At 54.6% G+C, this 23,162-nt stretch overlaps 1 protein-coding gene across 2 annotated transcripts in view; it reads left to right on the forward strand.

Moving 5' to 3' along the window:
- Positions 1–23,162, forward strand: part of LTBP2 (latent transforming growth factor beta binding protein 2) — a 113,057-nt gene that overhangs the window by 82,758 nt on the left and 7,137 nt on the right. For both annotated transcript variants that reach the window (XM_030803412.1, XM_030803413.1), the window contains exons 13-28: positions 834–853; positions 2,086–2,125; positions 2,975–3,076; positions 5,294–5,422; positions 6,180–6,308; positions 11,507–11,626; positions 17,134–17,253; positions 18,286–18,408; positions 18,648–18,773; positions 19,147–19,272; positions 19,557–19,679; positions 19,780–19,905; positions 20,383–20,505; positions 21,172–21,303; positions 21,630–21,755; positions 22,262–22,405. In XM_030803412.1, coding sequence (XP_030659272.1) covers positions 834–853; positions 2,086–2,125; positions 2,975–3,076; positions 5,294–5,422; positions 6,180–6,308; positions 11,507–11,626; positions 17,134–17,253; positions 18,286–18,408; positions 18,648–18,773; positions 19,147–19,272; positions 19,557–19,679; positions 19,780–19,905; positions 20,383–20,505; positions 21,172–21,303; positions 21,630–21,755; positions 22,262–22,405 — 1,809 coding nt within the window. The remainder of the gene's footprint in view (positions 1–833; positions 854–2,085; positions 2,126–2,974; positions 3,077–5,293; positions 5,423–6,179; positions 6,309–11,506; positions 11,627–17,133; positions 17,254–18,285; positions 18,409–18,647; positions 18,774–19,146; positions 19,273–19,556; positions 19,680–19,779; positions 19,906–20,382; positions 20,506–21,171; positions 21,304–21,629; positions 21,756–22,261; positions 22,406–23,162) is intronic.

Here is a 23,162-nt window from a genome sequence, read left to right on the forward strand (position 1 = left end):
CAGGCCTCTCCATCTCCTGCCCCCTGGCCATGCAGCTTCTGGGGCTGGTGCTTGCTGCAGGCCTGAATAGCTGGCAGGTGGGTCCTGGGGACCTGCATGCCAGACCCCTGGCCCGGTCTTAGAGTGCTAACTCCAGCTCAACGGCCTTGGACCCCAGAGGCACAGGGCTGGAGGGAGGCTGGGTATGAGGCTCTCCTTGCAAGTGCCCTGAAAACCATGGAGAAGTCATGCCCAGGTGACTGGTAACACTGAGTGCAGGAGGCCTGGAACATCATAGCGCCAGCAAACTATGTGATTGGTCAAATTGCTCCAGGAATCTGGAATAGACAGGGAAGTGAGGACAGAGCCCCAGCTGTGGACACAGGACACCAGCCAAGCCAGGAGCAACTCCACTCCTTCCTCAAATTGTTGCCCTGGCCCAAAGCCCAGGGCAGGGGGCTGCATGACCCAGCCTGGCTGGGAGGAATGGGAGGGAGGAGATAGCAGTGCAAGGAGGTGGCTCCAGGATGGATGGGGTGGACAGGCCCGGGAGCAGGTGGGACTCCTGTCACCCGAGGCCTTACAGGAAAGCAGGGGCTTCTGCTTACCAAGTGAGAGGCTGCACTAAGCTATCTTCAGGCCCTCCAGACCTGGGGTTCTGGAATTTCGTGGTGGCCAATCCCTACAGGGGTGATGGGGCAGAGGCAGGTAAGAAGAGTCCACGCTTTCTGTGCTGCTGGCTCTGCTGGGGACGTGGTCTGGGGCACAGACTGTGAAGCCGCCCAGGTGGCGGTGAGGGGAGAAGGCAGCCAGACCCTCCTCCCTGAGCTCATGCTGTTACCTTTCCCTTCTAGGTGACTCTCAGGCTGGCCAGGTGAGTGTGTCCTCCCACTAGGGGGCCGGGCAAGCATGGCAGAGAGCAGGACCTGGTAGCAGCTCAGGCCCCAGGGCAGTGTCTCATGAGGGAGGAGAGGGAGAAACATGGAGTATCTGTTGGATTTTACTTGAAGAGATGACCAAGTGGGAGGATTGATCCAAAGACCCAGCTTTACCCTAAAGGAAGTGATAACAACAGCTCCTGTTTACGGAGCAGCCATTGTGCAAGCATTTCCCCATTTGGGATGGGCTGGGGCCCCTTCAGAAAGGAAGTATGAGCATGTCCTGTTAGGCCTGGCTGTCACTCAAGCTTTAGGCACTGCAGACGATATGTGGAGCTGCTTCCAGTTCATTCAGGGTCTGGCACTTTCTGCACCGGTTTAGTTGAACCTCCAGGTCCCTCTGGGAGTGGTGTACAGGGAAGTGCGGGCACGGCTGTGAACAGCCTCAAACCACCTCACAGAGAAAGCACATCCAGCTCCCTTCCCTGTGCCCAAGATTCCCCTGGGAAAACCTGGGTGTCCTCCCAGGAAAGCATTCCAGAAGAGGGGATCTGCTTCTTCCCTCATCAGCCTCAGTCCCTACTCTGTCCCCTGCCCCTCCAGCCTGCATACCTGACTGTTCCCAAATACAGTTTCTTCCAGGGGGCTTGTTCTCTCCCTGGGCCACCATATGATGTCCCCCCAGGCCAAAGCTCTAACTCCGGTCCCCACAGACGCAGCCAGCCTCGAGGGCCTTTTTCACCCTCTGCCCGCTCTTCTCCTGTTATGTCCCCACCTCTCAGCAACTTCTGTCCACTGGCTGTGCTGAGGGACACCAGGTGTAACCTGCGGTCCCGGCTTCCGCACACTGGCCCTGTGGCTCCAGGCACTCTAGTGAACCTCCGGAGCTTCTGTTACGGTGTTGAGATGCGAGGGTTATAGCTGACACCAAACTTGCTCGTTTTCTACCACGTACCCAACACTGAGCTGGCATAGTATGTACATCAGCTCATTTAATCATTTCAACTTCCCATCATAAGATAGTTGAGAAGGTTAATGAAGTGAGTGGGTATAAAGTGCCTGGCAGAATGCCCAGTATAGAGTAAGAGCTCATCAATACCTGGAATGAATGAAAACGTGAATGAGCTAGCTGGTAGGAAGCCCAGAGGTGGGGATGAGTGTGGTGGAAGGTGGCACACCGCAGGGACGACAGAGGAGCCAAAAGTGACCTTCTCCTGTTTCTGTGCAGGTCACAACCAGTGTCACCCATGCACCTGCCTGGGTCACAGGTGAGTCCCTCTTCCTGGTGGCTCCTAGGCAAAAGAGAAGGGAGGGAAAGAGGCCTTAATCAGGAGTGGAGTTACTGTGTGTGAGCTGGTTCACACTCACACACACATCAGAGGAGGGTGAGAAGGACGTGGCCCGTAAGTGCTGTTTCTGGGAGCTCTCTATACACCTAAGGTGCTGTGAGGTCAGCGAGAGAGCCCATGACGCTTCACAGATAGTTTTCTAGCCACAGAACTCTTTGCAAATTTCATGGCACCACTTAGCACATAAATCAGAACAAAGAGACAGCACTAGCTGAAACAGGTTGTTGGCTGGGTCGCTAGACTCTTTCCCCCAAGAGGTCTTGTCCTGAAACCACTACTCGCCTGTCACTGGTGTTGGGTTCAGACATTGGAAGGCTGAGCTCATGCTTCTTATAAAATGGTAGAAGACACTGGTGCCTGTCTTGCGGCCTCTCAAGGCAAATAAGATGTTGGTATTTGTGGCAGAGCTCTGTAAGCTGTGAAATGCTTTGTAAGCAGAAGGGAAAGAATGTTGAAGTGGGAATTAGGAAACCCAGGTGTCAGCTGTGCCTCCAACAAGCTGGCTGGCCTTGGACAAGTGGCCATTTCTGCAAGCCTCAGTTTCCTGGCCTTGAAATGGAGGATTAGACTGGATGTGCTCCAAGGCCTGTTAGAGCTCTTAGATTCTCTAAGTGGGGCCAGATCAACTTTCAGGAGACTGGAAGGCATGGGAGTGACCCACCCCAGGCTTTATCCTTCGTTCTTGGGAGTCTGAGCACCAGGGAAGAGGGAGGGGCCACGGCCAGCCAAGGGGCCATGACCCTACTTCTTCCCCTCTCTCCTCCGCAGGGAATGCCACAACCCCACCAATGCCTGAACAGGGGATTCCAGAGATACAGGAAGAACAAGTGACCCCCTCCACCAATGTGCTGGTGACCCTGAGCACCCCAGGTAGCTGCAGCCAGACCTTTGGGGCTCTCTGCACCCTGCCCTGTGAGCTGTGTCTGTCCAGAGCCAACTCCAGGGCAGGGGCATGAGTGGAATGCCCCCTCGCCTTTCCAACTAGGTAAAGTCTCCAGCAGGCTCCTAGCTGGGCTCTGCACCCCTGGCCTCATCTTACAAAGAACACAAGGTCCCTCTTGTGAAAACAAGAGCCCTGTCTGGAGCACTGCCCAAGCCCAGAAGGGGGAAGAGAAGGGACACCATGGGAGAGGGAAGCCAGGGGTCTTCCAGGAGAATCTGGGCGTCCCTCTCAAGGAAGGGGAGCATGGGGAGTGAGGGCCGCTGGGGTCCTGGCTCTTCCAGGCCGCTGCCCTGAGTCAGCAGAGTGCCCTGCCAGCGAGCAGCTGCCTGCCCACGGGGAGGGCTGATTTTCGGGAAGGAACATGGTTCTATTTCTCAAGGTTGTTTGACCAAGCCTGCATTCCTCTCCCTCTGGTCAGCTACAGTGATGGGGGCGAGGGGCGGGTGTGGGGGCGATCCTGGCAAATCCACCTTGCTCTGGAATGTGCCCTCCTTAAAGGCTCATTGTCTGGGGACTTGGTGCAGGAGAAGCAAGGCGGGTGTTCTTGCCACTGCTGCCTGTACACGTGTGTGCCCGCTCCTGGGGCTCCTGCTGTCTTAACCTTACGACTGGGTCCAGAGACCCAGTCACCTTGTGTTGGGGGTGAGGGTGGTGAGGGGGTTCTGGATTTCCTTCAGCAAAGGGAAAGCCCCTGCGCCTGGTGGAACAGTCCAGAGAGTGGGGAGCGGGGGTCCAGCCTTCCCAGGTACACCCCACTGACCTCTGCCGGGACCTCTCTCCTCTGGGCTCAAAGCGCTGCCCAAGGGAGCATCCCCTTCTGGCCTCTGCTCAGCAGGCAGAGTGTGCAGAGGAGTGCTGAATTTCTGACAAGGAAAATGGGCCTGGAGGAAGGGATGAGAAGCAGGGGGCAGGGGGCAAGGGGCAGGGGGCAGGCCAAGCTCAGCAGCAGCTCTTGGCATGTGGATGAGTGTCCCCACTGCAACCACCAGCCTCAGCCTTTTGCCCTATCCCCCTTCTCTTCTGCCATTCTGTAACCTCACCCCTCTGGGCAGACATTTAGGACCAGCTGAGGGCCCCCACAACCCCCAAGGCTGACACAAACTTGGAACCAGGCCTGGGGAGAGGATAGCCTTGGGTGCACATTCCATTCAGTACAATCTGGCAGACTGTTAAGCCTCACTGTATACCCACGTACAGACCACTTCCCAACCCATTCCCTTGGGTCTTCAGCTTCTCCCAAGCTATGGGGCGGGGCAGGGCAGGGACCCCTGAACATGGGGGCTTCAGGCAAAGACTTCAGGGTGGACACAAAGGCAAAAGCATCATTCATTCATTCATTCATTTTGCGTGTTCTAAGTGCCAGGTACTTTTCTAGTATTAGGGATACCATTCAGAAAGCTAGAGTCTCTGCTGTCTACACAGCCTCAGCCCCGAGTCTCAGTGAGTCTGCCTCCAAACTGTTTCTCAATTCTGCACCTGTCTTCCCACTTCTCACCCCATCACCACCACCCAAGGCAGACCCTCAGTTAAATTATTTCAACAGGTTTTAAGGGCCCACTATACCTCCTTTACCAGTTCATCCATCATCTCGTTGCCTGAGTGGCCTTTCTAGGACTGCTCTGACCCACCCCCACCTTTCATGAAATCACTGTTACAGGCCAGTCTCAATGTGGCTTTCAAGGCTCTGCTCAGTTGACCCCAGCCCACCTCTCCCATTTTCCCCTGGAAGTTTTCCCCAAGCACCTTACTCACCAGGTCTGTCTGTCTGTCCAGGGAAAACTGGGCAGGAGTTTCAGGGAGGGATGGCACTGGGCACTGGGTAGGAGTCGGGCCCATTTTCGGGGTGGGGCTAGGAGGGAGGGGTTTTGCTGGAAATTTGCTGGAAATATGGGTTACCTATTAGATCTCGGTGAGGGGGATGCCCTACAATCACCTCCATCCTGGGTAGGGCTCGGGGTGCTGGGCAGAGGTCCCCTAGTGTCTTATGCAAGGCCAAGCTGTGCATGGGTATGGGAGGGAGGGCCTGGCTAAGGTTGGCCTTCTGAGGCCCCTAGACCCTGGCCACTGACTGTCCCCACCCCGATCCACTGCCTTTGTCCAGCACCCACCCTGCCATAACCTCTGTTTTGCTCTGTCTTCCACAGGCATTGACAGATGTGCTGCTGGAGCCACCAACGTCTGTGGCCCTGGAACCTGCGTGAACCTCCCAGATGGATACAGATGTGTCTGCAGCCCCGGCTATCAGCTGCACCCCAGCCAGGCCTACTGCACAGGTATTCACTTGGGTGCCCTGGGCTTACTTGGCGGCTGGGGTAGATGGGAGCAGGGGCTAGGAGGCCGAGTTGAGAGTCCAGGAAGAAGCAGAAAGTCCAAGCAGTGCTGGGTGGCTGATGAGTTTAGGAGGAGCACAGTCCCTGTGGACAAAGCTCACTTTAACCTTCAGGGGAAGCCAGTCTCGGTGAGCCCCATCCAATGAGTCTCCAGGACTCCAGGAGCATGGAAGCCAGCCCATTGCATGCATCCTGGCCTGCGCCTGGCAGCCCTCTTCTCTGAGATCAGCCCACCCCTCAAACTGGCCATTTTGCTGCCTGGAGAGCGGACCAAGGACTGCCCCAGTTGCAAATGTCTCCACCAGGGTCATCCCTGGGGGGAGGTCTGAGGCTAAGATAAATCATCAAGTGTGGATCTCATTCCTCCTTCCCCCAATATTTTCAAATAAGGGAGAAATATCCACTGTGGTTTCAAAGGAGAAGGGAATCATGAGGCTACTGGGGGAAGGAGTCGAGGGGCAGAGAGGAGGGGCTGGCAGTCGCCCCAGGCTTCTGGTGCCTGAGTGGGCCCGCTGGGCTGACTTTATGGCTTCCAGCCTTAGAGATTTTCATCTCCCCAGCCTCCTCCGCTCCCTCACCCTTTCCTTGCCACACAGCACCATCCCCTGCCCAGCCCCTAGTGTGGGCAGGTTGCTGGTAGGTGCCCAAAGAACAGCACCACTGGCCCCCCTGACCTCCCTCCCTGCCTCCTTCTGGTCAGATGACAACGAGTGTCTGAGGGACCCCTGCAAGGGAAAAGGGCGCTGCATCAACCGCGTGGGGTCCTACTCCTGCTTCTGCTACCCTGGCTACACGCTGGCCACCTCGGGGGCGACACAGGAGTGTCAAGGTAAGCCAAGCCCACCCTTGCCCTTGGCCAGGCCCCACAGTCTTGAGGGGGTGGAAGAGGAACCAGGGGTTCACACCCCAAACACCGTGCTGCAGAATGGGGAGTGGGCAGCTGAAGGAGTGAAGGAGAGACCAGAACTCCGGCCTGGATCTGAGAGGAGGCTGATTCTATGCCAGTGGCAAGGAGGGGTAGAAATCCAAAACCAGCAATCTCTGCAAAGGCCCTAAGGAATTGTGGGTGGAACTGAGAGTGTCACAGGGTCAGGAGACATGGCTGGAGATGAGGATTATACACCAGGCCCCCAAACTCTGAGTGACAAGGAGCTGGTTTCATGTTAGAGAAGGAGGGAGACCCATGAGGATGCCAGGCTGGGACTATTGGCAGACCAGGGAGTAGGTGTGCCTTTGAACGAGGAGCGTGGCTTCCCGGCAGCTTGGAGGCACTTGTAGGGCTTTGAACTTCCCTGGGAAGATGTGGCCCACTGCCAGGGGACCCTTGATAAATACGCTTCCAACGCAAACCCTTTAATGATGCAAAACACCGCACATACATTTTTTTCCACATACATTTTTATGATTAAGTTCACAAATAATATAATGCAGCACTTTCTAAGCAACACCTTAAGATTCATAATCCAGTTGTAAATCCTTCGCCTCAAGAGGGGCCCTGCCTGGGGCTCACATTGCTGGTTCTGGCCAGACCCCAAGGGAGGCCAGGGAAGCTGTGTACCCTCCTGCTGCCCCGATCCCCTCGGGTTCCAATCCCCCAAGGGTCCAGTCTACAGAAACCAAAGCCGTCCAGGTCCAATCACTTGATTATGGAGGGAAGGGAAGTAGAAGGGGCAGACCTCCTAACTTAACGCAGGAGCAGGAGAATCACAGGTAGTGTTCATTGCGCCCTCATGCGTTAGCACCACCTATGTGCCAGGCACTGTGCCAAGCTCTGAGGATGCTGAGATGAGTGAGGTGTGAATGGTGACACTGTAGGATCCAGATGAGGAGCAAGTTGTTCTGTATGAGATTATTCGGGTGCTCAAGATGGAGCAGAATAAAAATAGCTACCATTCATTCATTCATTCATTTATTTATGATGGAATCTCGCTCTGTCACCCAGGCTGGAGTGCAGTGGCACAATTTCGGCTCACTGTAACCTCTGCCTCCCGGGTTCACACCATTCTCCCACCTCAGCCTCCCGAGTAGCTGGGACTACAGGCGCCCGCCACCATGCTTGGCTAATTTTTGTATTTTTAGTAGAGACAGGGTTTTACCATATTGGCCAGGCTGGTCTCGAACTCCTGACCTTGTGATCCACCTGCCTCGGCCTCCCAAAGTGCTGGGATTACAGGTGTGAGCCACCGCACCTGACCAAGAATAGCTACCATTTAATGAGCACTTAATATATGCTGGCACTGTCCCAAGCATTTTGTTATATGAAGCTCATCATCCCAACTCCATGTTGTGGAAATCCTTAGCCCCATTTAATAGTTTAGCAAACTGAGGCTCAGAGGGGCCTCATACCTAGTGGTGACAGAGCTAGAAACGGAATCAAATCACTCTAGCTCCAAAGCATGGTTTTCTTCCAAAGACACACTCCATTACACACAGGGTGTTGGAGCATGAATAGGAATGGAGGGAGCGGAGGGTATTCCAGGTAGAGAGAAGCATCTCTGCAGAGACCTGAATAGTGAACGTTCCCTGGCATGCTCTGGGAATAATCATGAATGCAGCATGACTGGAGAAGGGCTACCTGGAGGAAGAGGCCAGTGTGGGAAATGTCTTGAGTGCCAGGCTGAAGTGTTTGGACACTGTCTCACAGGCAGGGGTAGCCAGTAGAAGTCTGTGAGCAGAACGGTGGTGACTGGGTCAGCTGACTTCCGGGGAGCTGACTCAAGGGGCAGGGCTCAGAACAGACTGGAGGAGCCAGGAGACAGGCTAAGGGAAGGAGGCTTCTCTGGGCTCCAATGGTCTAGGTGGGTGTTGTGGGCCAGAGGCACTGCTCTTTGCAAACCCAGCCTGGGGAGCTGGCCTGGGATCAGCAGCAGCTGCTGCAGAGAATAGTGTCACCAGGACTGCTGTAGACACAAGTTTCTGCCACGTGCCAGCCCGGGTGTCCAAGATGTCTCTGCCAGCCCTAGCAGCTGGGGAACAGGGGGTGGGGCTCAAGACTGGCTGTAAGTACTTCTCCCAGTGGGGCTTGGCTACCACTGGAAGAGGCCTTGTCCAGAATAACACTCACTTTCTGAAGCTTCCCAGTCTCATAAAGTAATATCTCATTGCCTCAATGATTTGATATTTATATCGATTTATAGATTATTTAAATAACATATATAATTAATATAAATCATCATAATTTATATTATCAATAAGATAAATTGTTTACATATTAAATATCTAAGTAAATGTTTACCAATAAATGTAAGCATCTCTTCATACGTTAGCCTGTGGGTTTCCTCATCTGTAAACTGCTGGCTCCCATTTTTGCTCAGTTTTCCAATGGTGGTTGCTGCTTTTTCCTGGGGCTCTTTAGGAGTCCATTATATATTGTAGATTCTTGGCTGGGTTTAGAAATTGCAATGCTCCCATTTTGTCCTCTATCCTTTAAGCTTATCCACATTTCTTGGAATAGAAATCCTTAATTTTGATGTACTGAAATTCACCATTTTGCCTTATTTTTGTGTGTTTTGGGGGCTTTGTTTAAGAAATTCTTCCATATCCTGAAGTCACAAAGATATTCTCCTATACCTTAATTGAGTTCTAGTTTTCCCTTTTATGGTATGCTTTGATTCATCTGGAGTCCATCTTCGTATGGCTGTTAAGAACCTGGTCTTTCTCGGCTGGGCGCGGTGGCTCATGCTTGTAATCCCAGCACTTTGGGAGGCCGAGGCGGGCAGATCATGAGGTCAGGAGATCGAGACCACGGTGAAACCCCGTCTCTACTAAAAATACAAAAAAACTAGCCGGGCGTGGTGGCGGGCGCCTGTAGTCCCAGCTACTCGGAGACGCTGAGGTAGGAGAATGGCATGAACCCGGGAGGTGGAGCTTGCAGTGAGCCGAGATCGCGCCACTACACTCCGGCCTGGGCGACAGAGTGAGACTCCGTCTCAAAAAAAAAAAAAAGAACTTGGTCTTTCTCTATTCACGTCTCCATTTTTCTCCATGGAGTGAGGGAGTTTTCCAGCACCATCTATCAGACAGTCGTCCTGACCTCAGGGGATAATGAGTTCTTCATCCAGTTCCCACATATGGCTCTATGAATTCCCTTCTCTCTTCCATTGGGATTAGAGCTTCTCACAGTGAACACCAGTTATTCCAGAATTGCCTGAAGAGCTATAACAACGTGGGTTCCTGGGTCCACCAGTACGGCAGGATCAGAACCTCTGGCTGTGGGCCTAGGAGTGTGCATTTCCCATCTTCTGGTGGAAACTTTGCTGTGCACTGGAGTTTTATGAAGTATTGCTCAAGTGAAGACACTGTCTTTGAACAAATGGTTATTATTCAATTCCTTCAGTAAGCACTTACTGGGGTTCTGTGCTGGGCACTGGAGATGCTGAGATAATAAGGCATGTTCCTATTAGGGAGAAGCAAGTAAATAAACAGGTACACTGAGAGCTGGGCCCTCAGGGGACGCTGGGTTGGAGATAAGTGGGAGGCAGTCACGCTGGTGTGTAGGAAGCTGTTCCAGGCAAGGGGACAGTGTGGGCAGAGGCTCAGGAACAGATCCTGAGGTTAGGCGAGGGTAGGAGAGGTGCAGGCGGCAGGAAACAGATGAGAAGCAGGCTGGGGCCGGTCATACAAGATCTCACATGCCAGGCTTGAGGAGCTGGGATTTTGTGGGGTTTAACACTAGGATAATAATAGCTAACATTTCTGCAGTGCTTACCTTATGCCAGGCGGGCACAGTGCTCAACCCCTCACCTGGATTATTGTATTTAATCTGCAAAGGACTCTATGAAGTGTTTGTATCAGTCCCAGTTTAAGGGAGAGAATGGGAAGGTGAGGCCTTGATTAATTTGACTGTGGGGACAGGGGATGTGGACCCACAGGACCCAGAGGTGATGCATTAAACCAGTCCTTGAAATGGGGGCAGGGATTTGCTGGCCACCGTGAGGAAAGAGACTCCAGGTGGAAGCATTTGTGTGAACAAAGGCTTGGAGGTTGGACCACTGAAATCTGCAATAGCTGAGGCTATACCAAGGGACTTGTGTGAATTAGCAAATACAGCAGAGCTGGGCCAGGTGGCAAAGGCCTTGTGAGCCAGGCTGCAAGCAGAACTGGAGGTAGCAGGGTTCTCTGGTAGGAGTTTAAGCAGGGGAGGGGCATGAGTGGGGCTAGGCTTTAGAGCCATGATGGGACACCAATATACTTTGCAGAAACCACACCCTACAGATCCATGGTTACCTAAAACGCGATCCCTCACTGGCTGCTTGGTTCCTAACCTTTATGAAGTTCCTTAGGAAGGACTCCAGGAGGCCAGGCATAGTGGTTCATGCCTATAATCCCAGCACTTTGGGAGGCTGAGGAGTGTGGATCACTTGAGGTCAGGAGTTCAAGACCAGCCTGGTCAACATAGTGAAACCTCATCTCTACTAAAAATACAAAAAAATTAGCTGGGTGTGGTAGCAGGCACCTGTAATCCCAGCTACTCGGGAGGCTGAGGCAGGAGAATTGCTTGAACCAGGGAGGCAGAGGTTGCAGTGAGCCGGAGGTTGCAGTGAGTCAAGATGGCGCCATGGCACTCCAGCCTGGGCAACAAGAGCGAAACTCCGTCTCAATAAATAAATAAAGGAAGGAAGGAAGGAAGGACTCCAGGAGCAGACCCAAAGGGGATATAGTGGGGCCAGGAGCGGGGTGGGAGTCCTTTTGGCCTCTGCAGGTTATACCGTATGGACTGCTACCCCACCTCCAGACCAGCCCTTGCATGAGGGTGAGGAAACAGTTGTAAGGATCCCCATGGGTCCCCAGAGTAGACTCCCCTGAGAGAAAGGAACTCAGGTTTATCAGGGGCCTGAGCTACATCATTTCAGACCTGGCCCAGGAGCCCCTCCAGGCAATTGTGGCTGCAGCATGCATGCCTTCCCTGCCCAGGCCTCAGCGTGGCATCCTTTGTCCTTGGCCTCTAGAAGGAATGCTCCAGGACCCCGCCCCCTCCACCATCCTCCAGGGCTGGCTGTGACTCAGGGCTTTTCTGTGTGTTCACAGATATCAATGAGTGTGAGCAGCCAGGGGTGTGCAACGGGGGGCAGTGCACCAACACCGAGGGCTCGTACCACTGCGAGTGTGATCAGGGCTACATCATGGTCAGGAAAGGACACTGCCAAGGTAAGGAACGGGAAGGAGGGAGGCACCCTGCCACCCCACCACCCATCTGTCCCTCCCCACGCACTGCCCACCACCAACACACCTTGTAACTTGTCCCTGCCCTGGCCCCTTGATGCTGAGCCCACGTCTATGGACAGAGACACCTATGAGAATTCCTGAGCCCTTCCATCCCCTCAGTGACATTATGGCATCCTGTCTGCCACCTGCAGCAGGGGAGCACGAACAACTTTATCCACATGACACCTTAGGAACATCTCCTCTATAACCTCTGCCCTCTTGCCTTGAAAAATGTGCTCTCCTCATGGGGCAAAGGAAGAGTCTGTGTGTCTGGGAGTGTCAGCCTTCTTATTACGCTTGTTAGATTGTGAGCTCCTGAGGGCTGGGCCATATCTTTAGATGGCCCATACATGGACACCTGATAAGCACCCAATAAATGCTAGAGGGAGGAAGGGAGGAAGGGAGGAAGGGAAGGAGGGAGGGAGAGAGGGAGGGAGGGATCCCATATCCTTCTGTCTTTCCCAGACCCAGTCAAAAGGCTCTGTGGCATTACTAACTGGCCTCCTCACAGACCCTTGCCTGTCTCGTGCCAGCTCTGAAGACCCCTGGCAGCTCTGCTGCCACCACGTCCCTGTCAGACTGGGGTGTCACAGGCTGGTAGGAGGCCCAGGGCATTTGCTCTTGAGACTGGCTGGGACAGGAAGAAATGAGGGTAAATCCAGGCGCCGTCCAAGAAGAACCTGGCCCTGGGTCCGAGCTTAGGCTGAGACTCCTCCCAGCCTCCAGGTTTCCCTGGCTGGGACTTGCCTGCTTTCAGAAGGGCCTGGAAGTCAGAGAAGAGCTTATATACTCTGTGAAAGGATAGCCTCCCTTCCCAATGCCACTACCATGGAAGCAAAGTCCAGAGAAGCAAAGGGGAGAGGTTGCAGCAGGTACAGGACAGATAGCTCTGCCTTCAGCCCCAGTGTGTCACCTCCCAATGCCTCCCTCTTGGTCCTCCCCCTTTAAAACTCAGGCCTACCCATGACCAAAGCCGGAACCCACCTGCCTTGTCCTCCTTAGCACGATGGAGATAAGACAGCCTGGCATCTTCAGGAGAATGGAGAATGATGGCACTCACCACTGACAGGTGCCTCCTGTGTCCCAGATGTCTGGGTTAGGTCCTCAATAGATTACCTCATTTAAGCATCATAATGATGCTGTGAATTTGACATTAGACTTTATCAAAAAGAAAGTAAAATGACAGGAAGTGAACCAAGAAAATACCAGAACATTAAAAACATCAGGTTTAGGCTGGGCGCGGTGGCTCACACCTGTAATCCCAGCACTTTGGGAGGCCGAGGCAGGTGGGTCACTGGAGATCAGCAGTTCAAGACTAGCCTGGCCAACATGGTGAAACCCCATCTCTACTAAAAATACAAAAATTAGCTGGGCGTGATAGCACATGCCTGTAATCCTACCTACTTGTGAGGCTGAGGCAGAAGAATCACTTGAACCCAGGACGTGGAGGTTGCAGTGAGCCGAGATCGCGCCACTGCACTCCAGTCTGGGCAATAGAGTGAGACTGTCTCACAAAAAAAAAAAAAAAAAAAAAAAAAAACACAGAAAACATCAGATTTATATTAACCAGTCTGTGTTAAGGGCACAGGCTCTGGTGCAGACAGGCTTGGGTTTGGCTTTTGACACGATGTCTGGAAATGGAACTGTAATGCCCATCTCAGAGATGTTTGTGAGCACCGGATAAGCTAATGTAGACAAAGTGCTAGGCACTGTCTGGCACATACAGACCCTGAATAAGTAGAAGGAAGCGTTACTGTCAGAGGGTAGTTCTTTTTCATGTCCAGGCTCCCCCATACCCCGCCCTCTCCTTCCCTTCGCAAGAAAGGTTCTAGACACACACCTCATCTGGGAGGTCAGGCAGAGTTCCTGGCCCAGGGCAGACACTCCGAGTCTGTTGAAAGAAAGAATGATGTAGCCCGCACACTTCTCCAGGTTTCCATCGGTAACCACAAGCCCGGCCCATCACCCTGGGATCCCAGTCAATTTCCTCTCCCTCTTTCTTCTTTCTCCAACTCAGAAACCACTCTCTCCACTGAAACTGAAAGTCTCTGGTGAAAGGCTGAGTGGTCTGGACAGAGGCCCGTCCAGCAGTCTCAACGGCATTTCCGTCGTACTGGGACTCCAGGTTCCCACGGACAGGGGATAGACTTCCCTGCAGACTGCCAGGGCCTTTGGTGTCACCCAGCCATAACAAAGGTCACCTGAGCTTCTGGCCGCTGCCTGAGTGCCTTCCCCACCCCCACCCCATGCTCTCACAAGCAGCAGAGGTGAATGCCTTTACATTTCCTCATCCAAAGGCTGATCTGTGGTTAGAGAAGCTCCAGGATCCTCCCAGAAAACTGACAGCAGCTTAGCAAGCTGGTCTCTGGAGTGATTGTTGCCATGGGCCCTTTGGGGTCTCTTCAGCAGCCTTATACCAAAAAGATGAAGGGTGAAGTTTGAGGCATACTCTCCCACTCTTTGTTCAGCAAACATTCGTTGAGCACCAGCTGTGTTGGCCATGGGCTGGGAGCACAGGAAGAAGACAGATGGCTCCTGGCTTCAAAGACAGAATATTAAAACCCTCCAAAACACACCGTAATCTCAGATTAACATTCACACCCTAGGCGAGGCAGAAAAACTGGAATATTTCTGCATCCAGTGACTGGTTCCAGTCCAGGCACCAAGATGCTGGTGGGACAGCCTCAGGGTGGCTGGTGATAGAATCTGCTTCATTCAGAATCTTCCTCTGGCTCCTTTGAATTGGCTTGGCTAATGGTTCAGTTATATTCACTTCCACCCAGGAGAGCCCTTCCCTGGCTAGGGTGGAGACTGAGGGGCTGCTTTCATCATCTGCCCTCCCCCTCCCATTCACGTGTGATAATCACTGGCTGGGGCTCTGGTCTGAGGAAGGAAGCCAGCAGTGGCATGCCAAGAAAGACAAGGTTATGCTACATTAACAAACAACCCCTATCTTATTGACATAGCAGCCAAGTTTGTTTGTTTGTTTCTTTGTTTCTTTCTTTCTTTGTTTTGAGACAGTCTTGCTCTGTCACCCAGGCTGGAGTGCAGTGGCGTGATCTTGGCGCACTGCAACCTCCTCCACCACTGGGTTCAAGCGATTCTCCTGCCTCAGCCTCCTGAGTAGCTGGGACTACAGGTGCCCACCACCACACCCGGCTAATTTTTGTATTTTTAGTAGAGATGGGGTTTCACCATTTTGGCCAGGCTGGTCTTGAACTCCTGACCTCAGATGATCTGCCCATCTTGGCCTCCCAAAGTGCTGGGATTACAGGTGTGAGCCACCATGCCCAGCAGCAGCCAAGTTTGTGTCTCATCAGTGCCACATGTCTGTCCATCAAGGGTCAGCTGGGGGCTCTGCCCCATGTTTCCTCATGGGAGATGTAGGCTAAAGGAATAGCCAGTCTCTGTGGAAGAATAAAAGAGCACTCTGGAGGGTTGCACAAATTAAATGGTTTGGTCCATAAATTATCCATATCATACCCGCTCACAGTTCATTGGCCCTCACTAGTCTCATGGCCCCACCCAACCACAAGAGACTAGGAGGCACCAGATTACCATGGTGCAGAAAGTGGAGAGCTGGAATGCCACATGCGTCCTAAATGCCCAGCATTAAGACACTACACACACCACCTCCAAGAGATGTGCCCAGCATGTTTGGGGCAGGACAGACTGCAGGGCCCTTTGCTCCTGGCAAACCTTATCTCCTTCTCACATTGCCTGATCCCTGCAGGAAAGGTCCAATGACTTCATTTTTCCTGGCATGGATTTAGGAGGAGCTTTGCCTCAATCTCGTTCTCTTCATCCTGGAAGAGATCATCTGGCATCCCTGAAACAAGGATTGCTGCTCATTCCAGTGGCTTTGCCCATCCTCCTTCAAGTACCTCAGCCAAGGACAACAGGTCATGGCACTGGCCTCTGTCTCTTGGGTGGCCAAAGTTAGTCATCTTAGATCCTTCATTTTATCCATCTCTGTCTTTACAGAAGCCCTTAGAATAGTTAAGGCTGATGTCACCACAACTCTACTTGTGGCTACCCCCCTTGCCAGAGATGAGCCTTATCTCAGTGTCCCCAAGATTATATGGGAGTTGTGGGACTCTCCTTGCAGAGACCCACCTGAAAAACCATCTGCCCGGTGGCGATGTCCCCGTCTCCTGGACCCTCAGGCAGAAGCTTTAGGCTTGAGAGGGTCCCAGTCCTCTGGGACAGAGGGCTTCTACGTGTCCTGACTTCTGGAATCCAAACAACCTCAGAGAGGACTCACTTTCACCCTCCACTTTAGGGTCCATGTCCTCTCCTCTCCATGTCCAGCAGCAGTGACAGCTGCTGGCTTTAGTCCCTCTCAGAAAGCCTGTGTTCGGACCCTAGGCCTGCCTCCCACACTTCCTCCATAGGTGCTGAGTAGGTCTTCCTCTCGGGCAGTAGGGCCTCTAAATCTGCATAAGCTGGTGGACTTCCTCTAGGAGAATGACAGTTACCCATTTAGGAAGAAGAACCCCTCCTCTTTCCTTGGCCAATGGGCCTGTTGTGAAGAGTGGGCCAGAGCCTTGATACCAGGCCAGAGGGGCATAATGTCCTCCTGCAGTGCTGACTCAGAGTTCAGTCCCTGTGACAGGACCTCCCTCACTCAGTCCAGGTCCCCTGGGTGCCTTGATGATGAAGCCCATGATATGCCAGGTTACATGGGGGAAAAGCCCTCTCCTCGGCTCCGGGGAGAACTAGCTCCCTCCTCTTCCTGTTGCCACTCTCCCTTCCTGGATCCCCTCGTCCCCTGGGTGTCCAGTTGGTGTCCAGGCTTACCCTTTCTGGCTGACTTTCCTGGATCTCACCAGAGTGGGTGCCAGGATCCCTATGTGATTCTTGGCTGGAAGAAACGTCTGACAGCTCTCCAGCAGAGAAGCTTTGCCAGCTCCACCCTACAGTCTGCACTCAGCCTCAGAGCTGGTCTTGGCCATATCCAAGATTGGGGGTTCCTCCATGGTCCTCATTTCTTGGTGCAAGGAAGCCCAAGTTGCCTTCACTGCCCCTCTGATGATCTATCCTGGAGCCTCTGGCAATCCAGTTAGCTGCTGTGCCAAGCACATCCCAGTAATGGTCACTGCTTATAAAGGATTAGGAATTCGCCAGGGGAGAGATGAAAGCCCATCCCAAACAGCCCAGCTCACAGAGTGGAGCCTCTGACCCTCCCACAGCTGGTGGTAAACGCAGCCTACTGCGCCCACCCAGGGAGTCTCCCTTTCTAATGTTTAAGTTCTTCCATCTCCCTCTTTTGTCCCAGACAGTGGGTGAGAGGTGGAGTTGGGAACACAGGGCAGCTCTCGTTCTTTCCTAGTTTCCCTCTGTCCATCCCTCTCCCCAACCAAAGGCAGGGACAAGGATTTGCTGTGTCACAGACCTACCCATGTGCTATGTTCCCAGGGATGACCAAGGGAGGGGCTGCTGTTTTGCAGATATCAACGAATGCCGTCACCCCGGTACCTGCCCTGATGGGAGATGCGTCAATTCCCCCGGCTCCTACACTTGTCTGGCCTGTGAGGAGGGCTACCGGGGCCAGAGTGGGAGCTGTGTAGGTGAGGGCTGCTGGCCAAGGCACTGAGCAGGCCATTTGGCCTTGGGTCCTCTGGTTGAACCCACACACGTAAAGGGAAAGAGGTGGGCAGAGGGAGGTGGCTTGGAGGCTGTTGTCTTCCATGATCTAGCTGGGATCCCAGATGACGCTGGGCATGAGTCGACAGGGCTCTGCCCTCTGAATCAGCTAGGGTGGGGCCCTTTACTCCGCTTTGGCCATATTCATTCTGGAGTGACTGCCCAAAGTCCCAGCAGCTTCTGTAGCTGGATCCTGTGGTGGAGCGAGGAGCCTAAGGGCCTTAGGATGGGGCCAGGCCCTTCTGCGGTTCCCAGGGAGGAGGGCTCTCCTGCTCTTTTGCATCTCAAAAGCAGCGTCTAAACAGCACACCCACCGCACAGCGGGGCGCTCATCCCTCAGAAGGGCAGCAGGTCTGCAGTAGGAGGCATGTGCTCTTTTCCTGCAGCCCCCACAGGAAGAAAGGCTCGGGGTTCAGAATGCCAGGAGGGACTGAGTGTTGAATAGACGCTTTGAGGCTCTGGAGAGGGCAGACGTTTCCCAGGCCCTCAAGGCTGCCACTCAGCCACCTTAGCATGACTGGCCTCTCTCCACACTGCCCGCCCACCCGCGGAAGCTGCTTGTTGGGTTGGGATCGTGGGTTGTTTGGTTGGCAGGTAGGAGGACATGTAGGGTTCCTGGCACACACAATGAGGGGAGTCAAGGGTCTTGGACGCCTCATTCCAAGTATCCTCAGATGAGCCAAACCAGCCCCAGGGCTGGGGGACCTGGCCCCCTGCGTGGATACATGCAGAGTGCTCTGAGTTACTAGTTAGGGCTGAAGTGAGCCCGGGGGATGGGACGCCCTGCCCTGCCTAGGTGGGAGGAGGGAGCATGGCCTCATGGCCTCCCCAGGGTGGCCTGCGGCCCCTCTGAAGGCTGGTTCCCTGGCCTCATAACTGAGATGCTCGGAGCCTGCCAGCGGGGGCTGCAGGATGGGGAGGAGGCCAGCCCACCATCTTGGACTTCTCTCCCACAGACGTGAATGAGTGTCTGACCCCCGGGGTCTGTGCCCATGGAAAGTGCACCAACCTAGAAGGCTCCTTCAGATGCTCTTGTGAGCGGGGCTATGAGGTCACCTCAGATGAGAAAGGCTGCCAAGGTACAGAGATGCTGAAGCACCCCTTCTCCACAGGCCAGTCCAGCTTGTGGCTCCCTCCCCTCTGCACACCACCCTTGGCCCCCTGAATCCACCCCTGGCCTTGCATCCCTATTCACACTGACCCAACACATCCCTGCCCAGACCTGTCCTTCCCCCACCCCTGCCTACCTGCCAGTCTCTGGCTGTCCTGACCTGTCTGTCCTGCAGAGTCCCACACAGAATGCAATGCCCTATTTCAGATGTGGATGAGTGTGCCAGCCGGTCCTCATGCCCCACAGGCCTCTGCCTCAACACGGAGGGCTCCTTTGCCTGCTCTGCCTGTGAGAGCGGGTACTGGGTGAATGAAGACGGCACTGCCTGTGAAGGTAACCCTGGGGAGGCAGTGGTGGAAGGGGACAGAATATAGGCCGTCTTACCTCCCAAAGAACACTCCATTTGTCCCCAGTTTGGAGCTGATGCCGAGGGGCTCCAGGCTAGGCTAGAAGACCCCATAAATGGACCTGGCCCCAACAAGAGCTTCTATTGTCATAATCCCCAAGTTCAGAGTCAGGACAGGAGGAAAAGCCAGTCACAGAGACAAGAGGGAAGCTGAGGGCAGGGCTGCCCCGGGAGCGTTCTAGGGAGGGGGTTTTAGGAAACCCCCCAGGGGCTCAGAGAGGGAGGCCATGGTGAGGTTCCTGCATTGCCCGGGGAGTGGGAGCCCTCCTAGGTCCCCGAGCGAGCGCTGTCTGTCTGCAGACCTAGATGAGTGTGCCTTCCCGGGAGTCTGCCCCTCGGGAGTCTGCACCAACACGGCTGGCTCCTTCTCCTGCAAGGACTGCGATGGGGGCTACCGGCCCAGCCCCCTGGGTGACTCCTGTGAAGGTATGAGCCTCCATGTGGGCGAAGACACAAATGGGATGCCCCTCTGTTAGGGCCATGGTGAAGCCCAGCAGCTGGAGGGCTGCTGAGGCTGGAGGAGCTGCCATCATCCTGCTCCCCAACAGTCGCTCACGAGCTTCTCCCAGCTGTGCTGCCTCATGAGGGGATGATCCCCCGTGGGTCCAGCTCTGCAGGCAGGTGACAGGTCCCCTGGACACTTCCCCCTTGGCTCCTGTCCTTGGGAGGTGCTGCCATCGGCTGTCTTCCTCCCCTGTGTGGCCCTGCAGATGTGGATGAATGTGAAGACCCCCAGAGCAGCTGCCTGGGAGGCGAGTGCAAGAACACAGTGGGCTCCTACCAGTGCCTCTGTCCCCAGGGCTTCCAGCTGGCCAATGGCACCGTGTGTGAGGGTGAGCGACCCAGGTCGCCCTACTGGGGGTGGGAGGCATAAGTGTGTGGGGAGGCAGGCACATCCCCAGCAGACACCCACTCCCCATCTTTTCCCTGCAGATGTGAACGAGTGCATGGGGGAGGAGCACTGCGCACCCCACGGCGAGTGCCTCAACAGCCACGGGTCTTTCTTCTGTCTGTGCGCACCTGGCTTCGTCAGCGCAGAGGGGGGCACCAGCTGCCAGGGTGAGAAGCCAGCACAGCTACCTCTACTGGCCAGGAGCATGGGCGCTAGAGGCTAAGACTAGAGTGGTGTCCCTTTTAATACCAGTACTGAGAGCAAGTGCTCACGGCCCTGCCCAAGGAGAAGAAGACGGGAGCGAGGAGTGAAGTGAGGGAGCCCGGTGCTCAGGGAGGGAGGGACTCAGTCCCTCATCAGGGCCTCTTCACGATGTTGACAGCAGGCATGCACCCACTCCAAACTCCGAGTGTCACTTCTCCCCTTTACAGAGCTCCAGTTCCAGGGACCCCGCCTAACCCCTCACCCCTCACCCCCCCCCTGGTGCCCACCTCCCGCAGCCTGGCCTCTGGCTTCCAGCCCTTTCCTACATAAGCCACTCCCTGACTCTCCCATGGGCTACTCAGGGCCCAGAGGAAGCTACATAGGACCCTAACAGGGAAGGGACCCATGGCTGGGTCTGCTGACAGCCATCTCTACTCTAGATGTGGACGAGTGTGCCGCCACAGACCCGTGTCTGGGAGGGCACTGTGTCAACACCGAGGGCTCCTTCAACTGTCTGTGTGAGACTGGCTTTCAGCCCTCCCCAGAGAGTGGAGAGTGTGTGGGTAAGGGCTCTGGTGGGAGGGGACAGGGCTCTGCCCACGTCTGCCCATCTCTACCCTGCCTGGTCCTCAGCTCTCGTGGAGCAGAGCACTTTCCACAGATGAAGTGTCCAACAAATAGTGTATGTATTGAGACTCAGGGCTCAGGGGCTGTCCAAGGATGACAAAATGAAGACAGTCATCATCTTCATGCCGGCAGAGCACACAATCTAGTTTTAAAGGCCAAATTGATTCAATAGACATTAAACACCTGCTATGCTCAATGTCTTTTGCTAGGACAAATAGACAGTTATGGACGATCTTGAAATTGAGCAAGGGAGACGGATATGAAGAAAACTCTCTGTAATACACTATGCTGAAGGCTTCGTGTAAAGAGAAGTACAGTGCTCTGCTGGTAGGGATGGGAGACAGATGGGGGCGGCGGAGAAAAAGGAGTGTCACAGAAGGCTAGGAGCTCACTGCTTCCTAAATAGCATACGGTTCTCTTCCCAGAGGCTCAGCTCTGCAGGGTCAGGGGAAATCGTCCTGACCTCGATGTGCTGGGGTTGGGATGAGCACAGTACTTTGGAACAGATCAAGAACCCCAGAGGTTGTGGGGCATGACCCTGTGGGATCAGAGTGGTGACCTGGCTACCTCTGTCCTCTCTCATGGCATGGCTCTGGGGACAGATATCGACGAGTGTGAGGACTACGGAGACCCGGTGTGTGGCACCTGGAAGTGTGAAAACAGCCCTGGCTCCTACCGCTGTGTTCTGGGCTGCCAGCCTGGCTTCCACATGGCCCCAAATGGAGACTGCATTGGTGAGTAGGGAGGGAGGAGAGAGAGGAGAAAGGGCTGAGAAAACCTATTTTTCACATATTGAGCGAGACATGATTTTCTCCTGAGGACACGATTTTTTGCAGCTGATTGTAGCTTGTATATTTTCCATCCAGCAGAGCTTATGAAAGATGCCACAGGACTGTGAATGTTAGAGTTTTCTTATCCTGGGTTGAGAGGCTGCTTTTCACAGGTCTTGGTGCTAATAAGCCAAATAAGTATTCTAGCAGAGAACGAGAGAGTGTGCATGTGTGTGAGAGTGCACACGTGCACACACACACCCTCTACCCTGGTTCCCACTGTCCCACAGACATAGACGAGTGCACCAATGACACCATGTGTGGCAGCCACGGCTTCTGTGACAACACTGACGGCTCCTTCCGCTGCCTCTGTGACCAGGGCTTTGAGATCTCTCCCTCAGGCTGGGACTGTGTGGGTGAGGAGCCTGTGGGCTACCCAAGGTCTGGGCCAGGGAAGGGAAGGCCCTAGGGTCCTCCTCCTCAACTGGTCCTGGTCACGTGGCTCCATCATGGGTCTCCAGAGCGTGGGCAAGGGAGACTTCAAAGAAGAGGGAGACTTCAACTCCTCGCCCAGGGGCACATGGGCCGGGCGGGTAAGGGGAAGCACAGCCGCGCTCTGCCAGCAGGGCAGCAGGTGTCCTCAAGCCTCAGAGCCTCAGGAGGCAGGAGGTTTGGAGAATGTGCACTGAGGGGTAACTCTTCCTCTTTGTGCACTTCTGTGACCGTTTGCTGCCACTCCTCTCCTTCTCTCTTCTTTCCCATCCCCTCTGTCCATCAGTTCCTCCTCCCTGCAAATCTATACTTACTCTTGTTTCTTCCCCAAGGCCTAGCCTGCTTCTTTTGGGGGCAGTGGGCTGGAGTCAGGGGCAGGGGGCACGGGCTAACTCTTTTCTGCCCACGAGCCTGTTCTCACACCTGTCAGATGTGAATGAGTGTGAGCTTATGCTGGCGGTGTGTGGGGCCGCGCTCTGTGAGAACGTGGAGGGCTCCTTCCTGTGCCTCTGCGCCAGTGACCTGGAGGAGTACGATGCCCAGGAGGGGCACTGCCGCCCGCGGGGGGCTGGAGGTGAGGCCTGGGAGATGCATTATCCATGGTGACTCAGAGGTTTACAGAGAGCATGTCCCTCTGCATCCCTCTTCTAGCCTCTAGCCGCTGAGGGAGACACTGGGCCAGGGCCTGGGGCAGCACAGGGAGGCGCAGGTGGGGCCTGGTGCATGAAGGGGTGAGGAGGCTGAGGGCCGCGCGCAGCGAAACCAGGAGCTACAGGGTGGCGACGATCCTAGAGGAGGCTCAGGAAACCCTGATGCTGACTTAGGGTGGCCCCAGGGACCATAGATTGAGCCTTGGAGGGACCCTGAATCCATCTAATCCCTGGGAACTTTCTGGATGAGAGAGGACTTGGAGCTGAACTAAACTGGGCTCTCTCTTTCCCACTTCCCACTCCACCCGAGAGCTACTGGGTTCAGCCTCTCACGCCAGGCTGGACTAGGACTCAGCTGGTCTTCACTGCCTTGGGGGAAAGTGAGGGAGACAAGGAAGGGTGGAAGGGGCTGGGGTACATGTGAAGCAGAATGGACCAGAGGGCTGCCCATATGGCATGCCAGGGACTGGGGGCAGCCCATCACAGGGAGGCAGGCAGGGTGGTATACCGCAAAGAGCAGGGACTTCGCTGAGGAGGAACTGGGGTCAGACCCCTGCTGCACTGCTTAATAGCTTAATCGCACAGCGGTGGCAAGGCCCCAAGCCTCTCTAAGCCTCAATTTCTTGAGATGATGATTAGGCCACTTCTTAGGGTTGTGGAGAACATCAGCGAGGTAATACA

This window comes from Nomascus leucogenys, chromosome 22a (assembly GCF_006542625.1).
Source record: "Nomascus leucogenys isolate Asia chromosome 22a, Asia_NLE_v1, whole genome shotgun sequence".
NCBI classification, from domain to species: Eukaryota; Metazoa; Chordata; class Mammalia; order Primates; family Hylobatidae; genus Nomascus; species Nomascus leucogenys.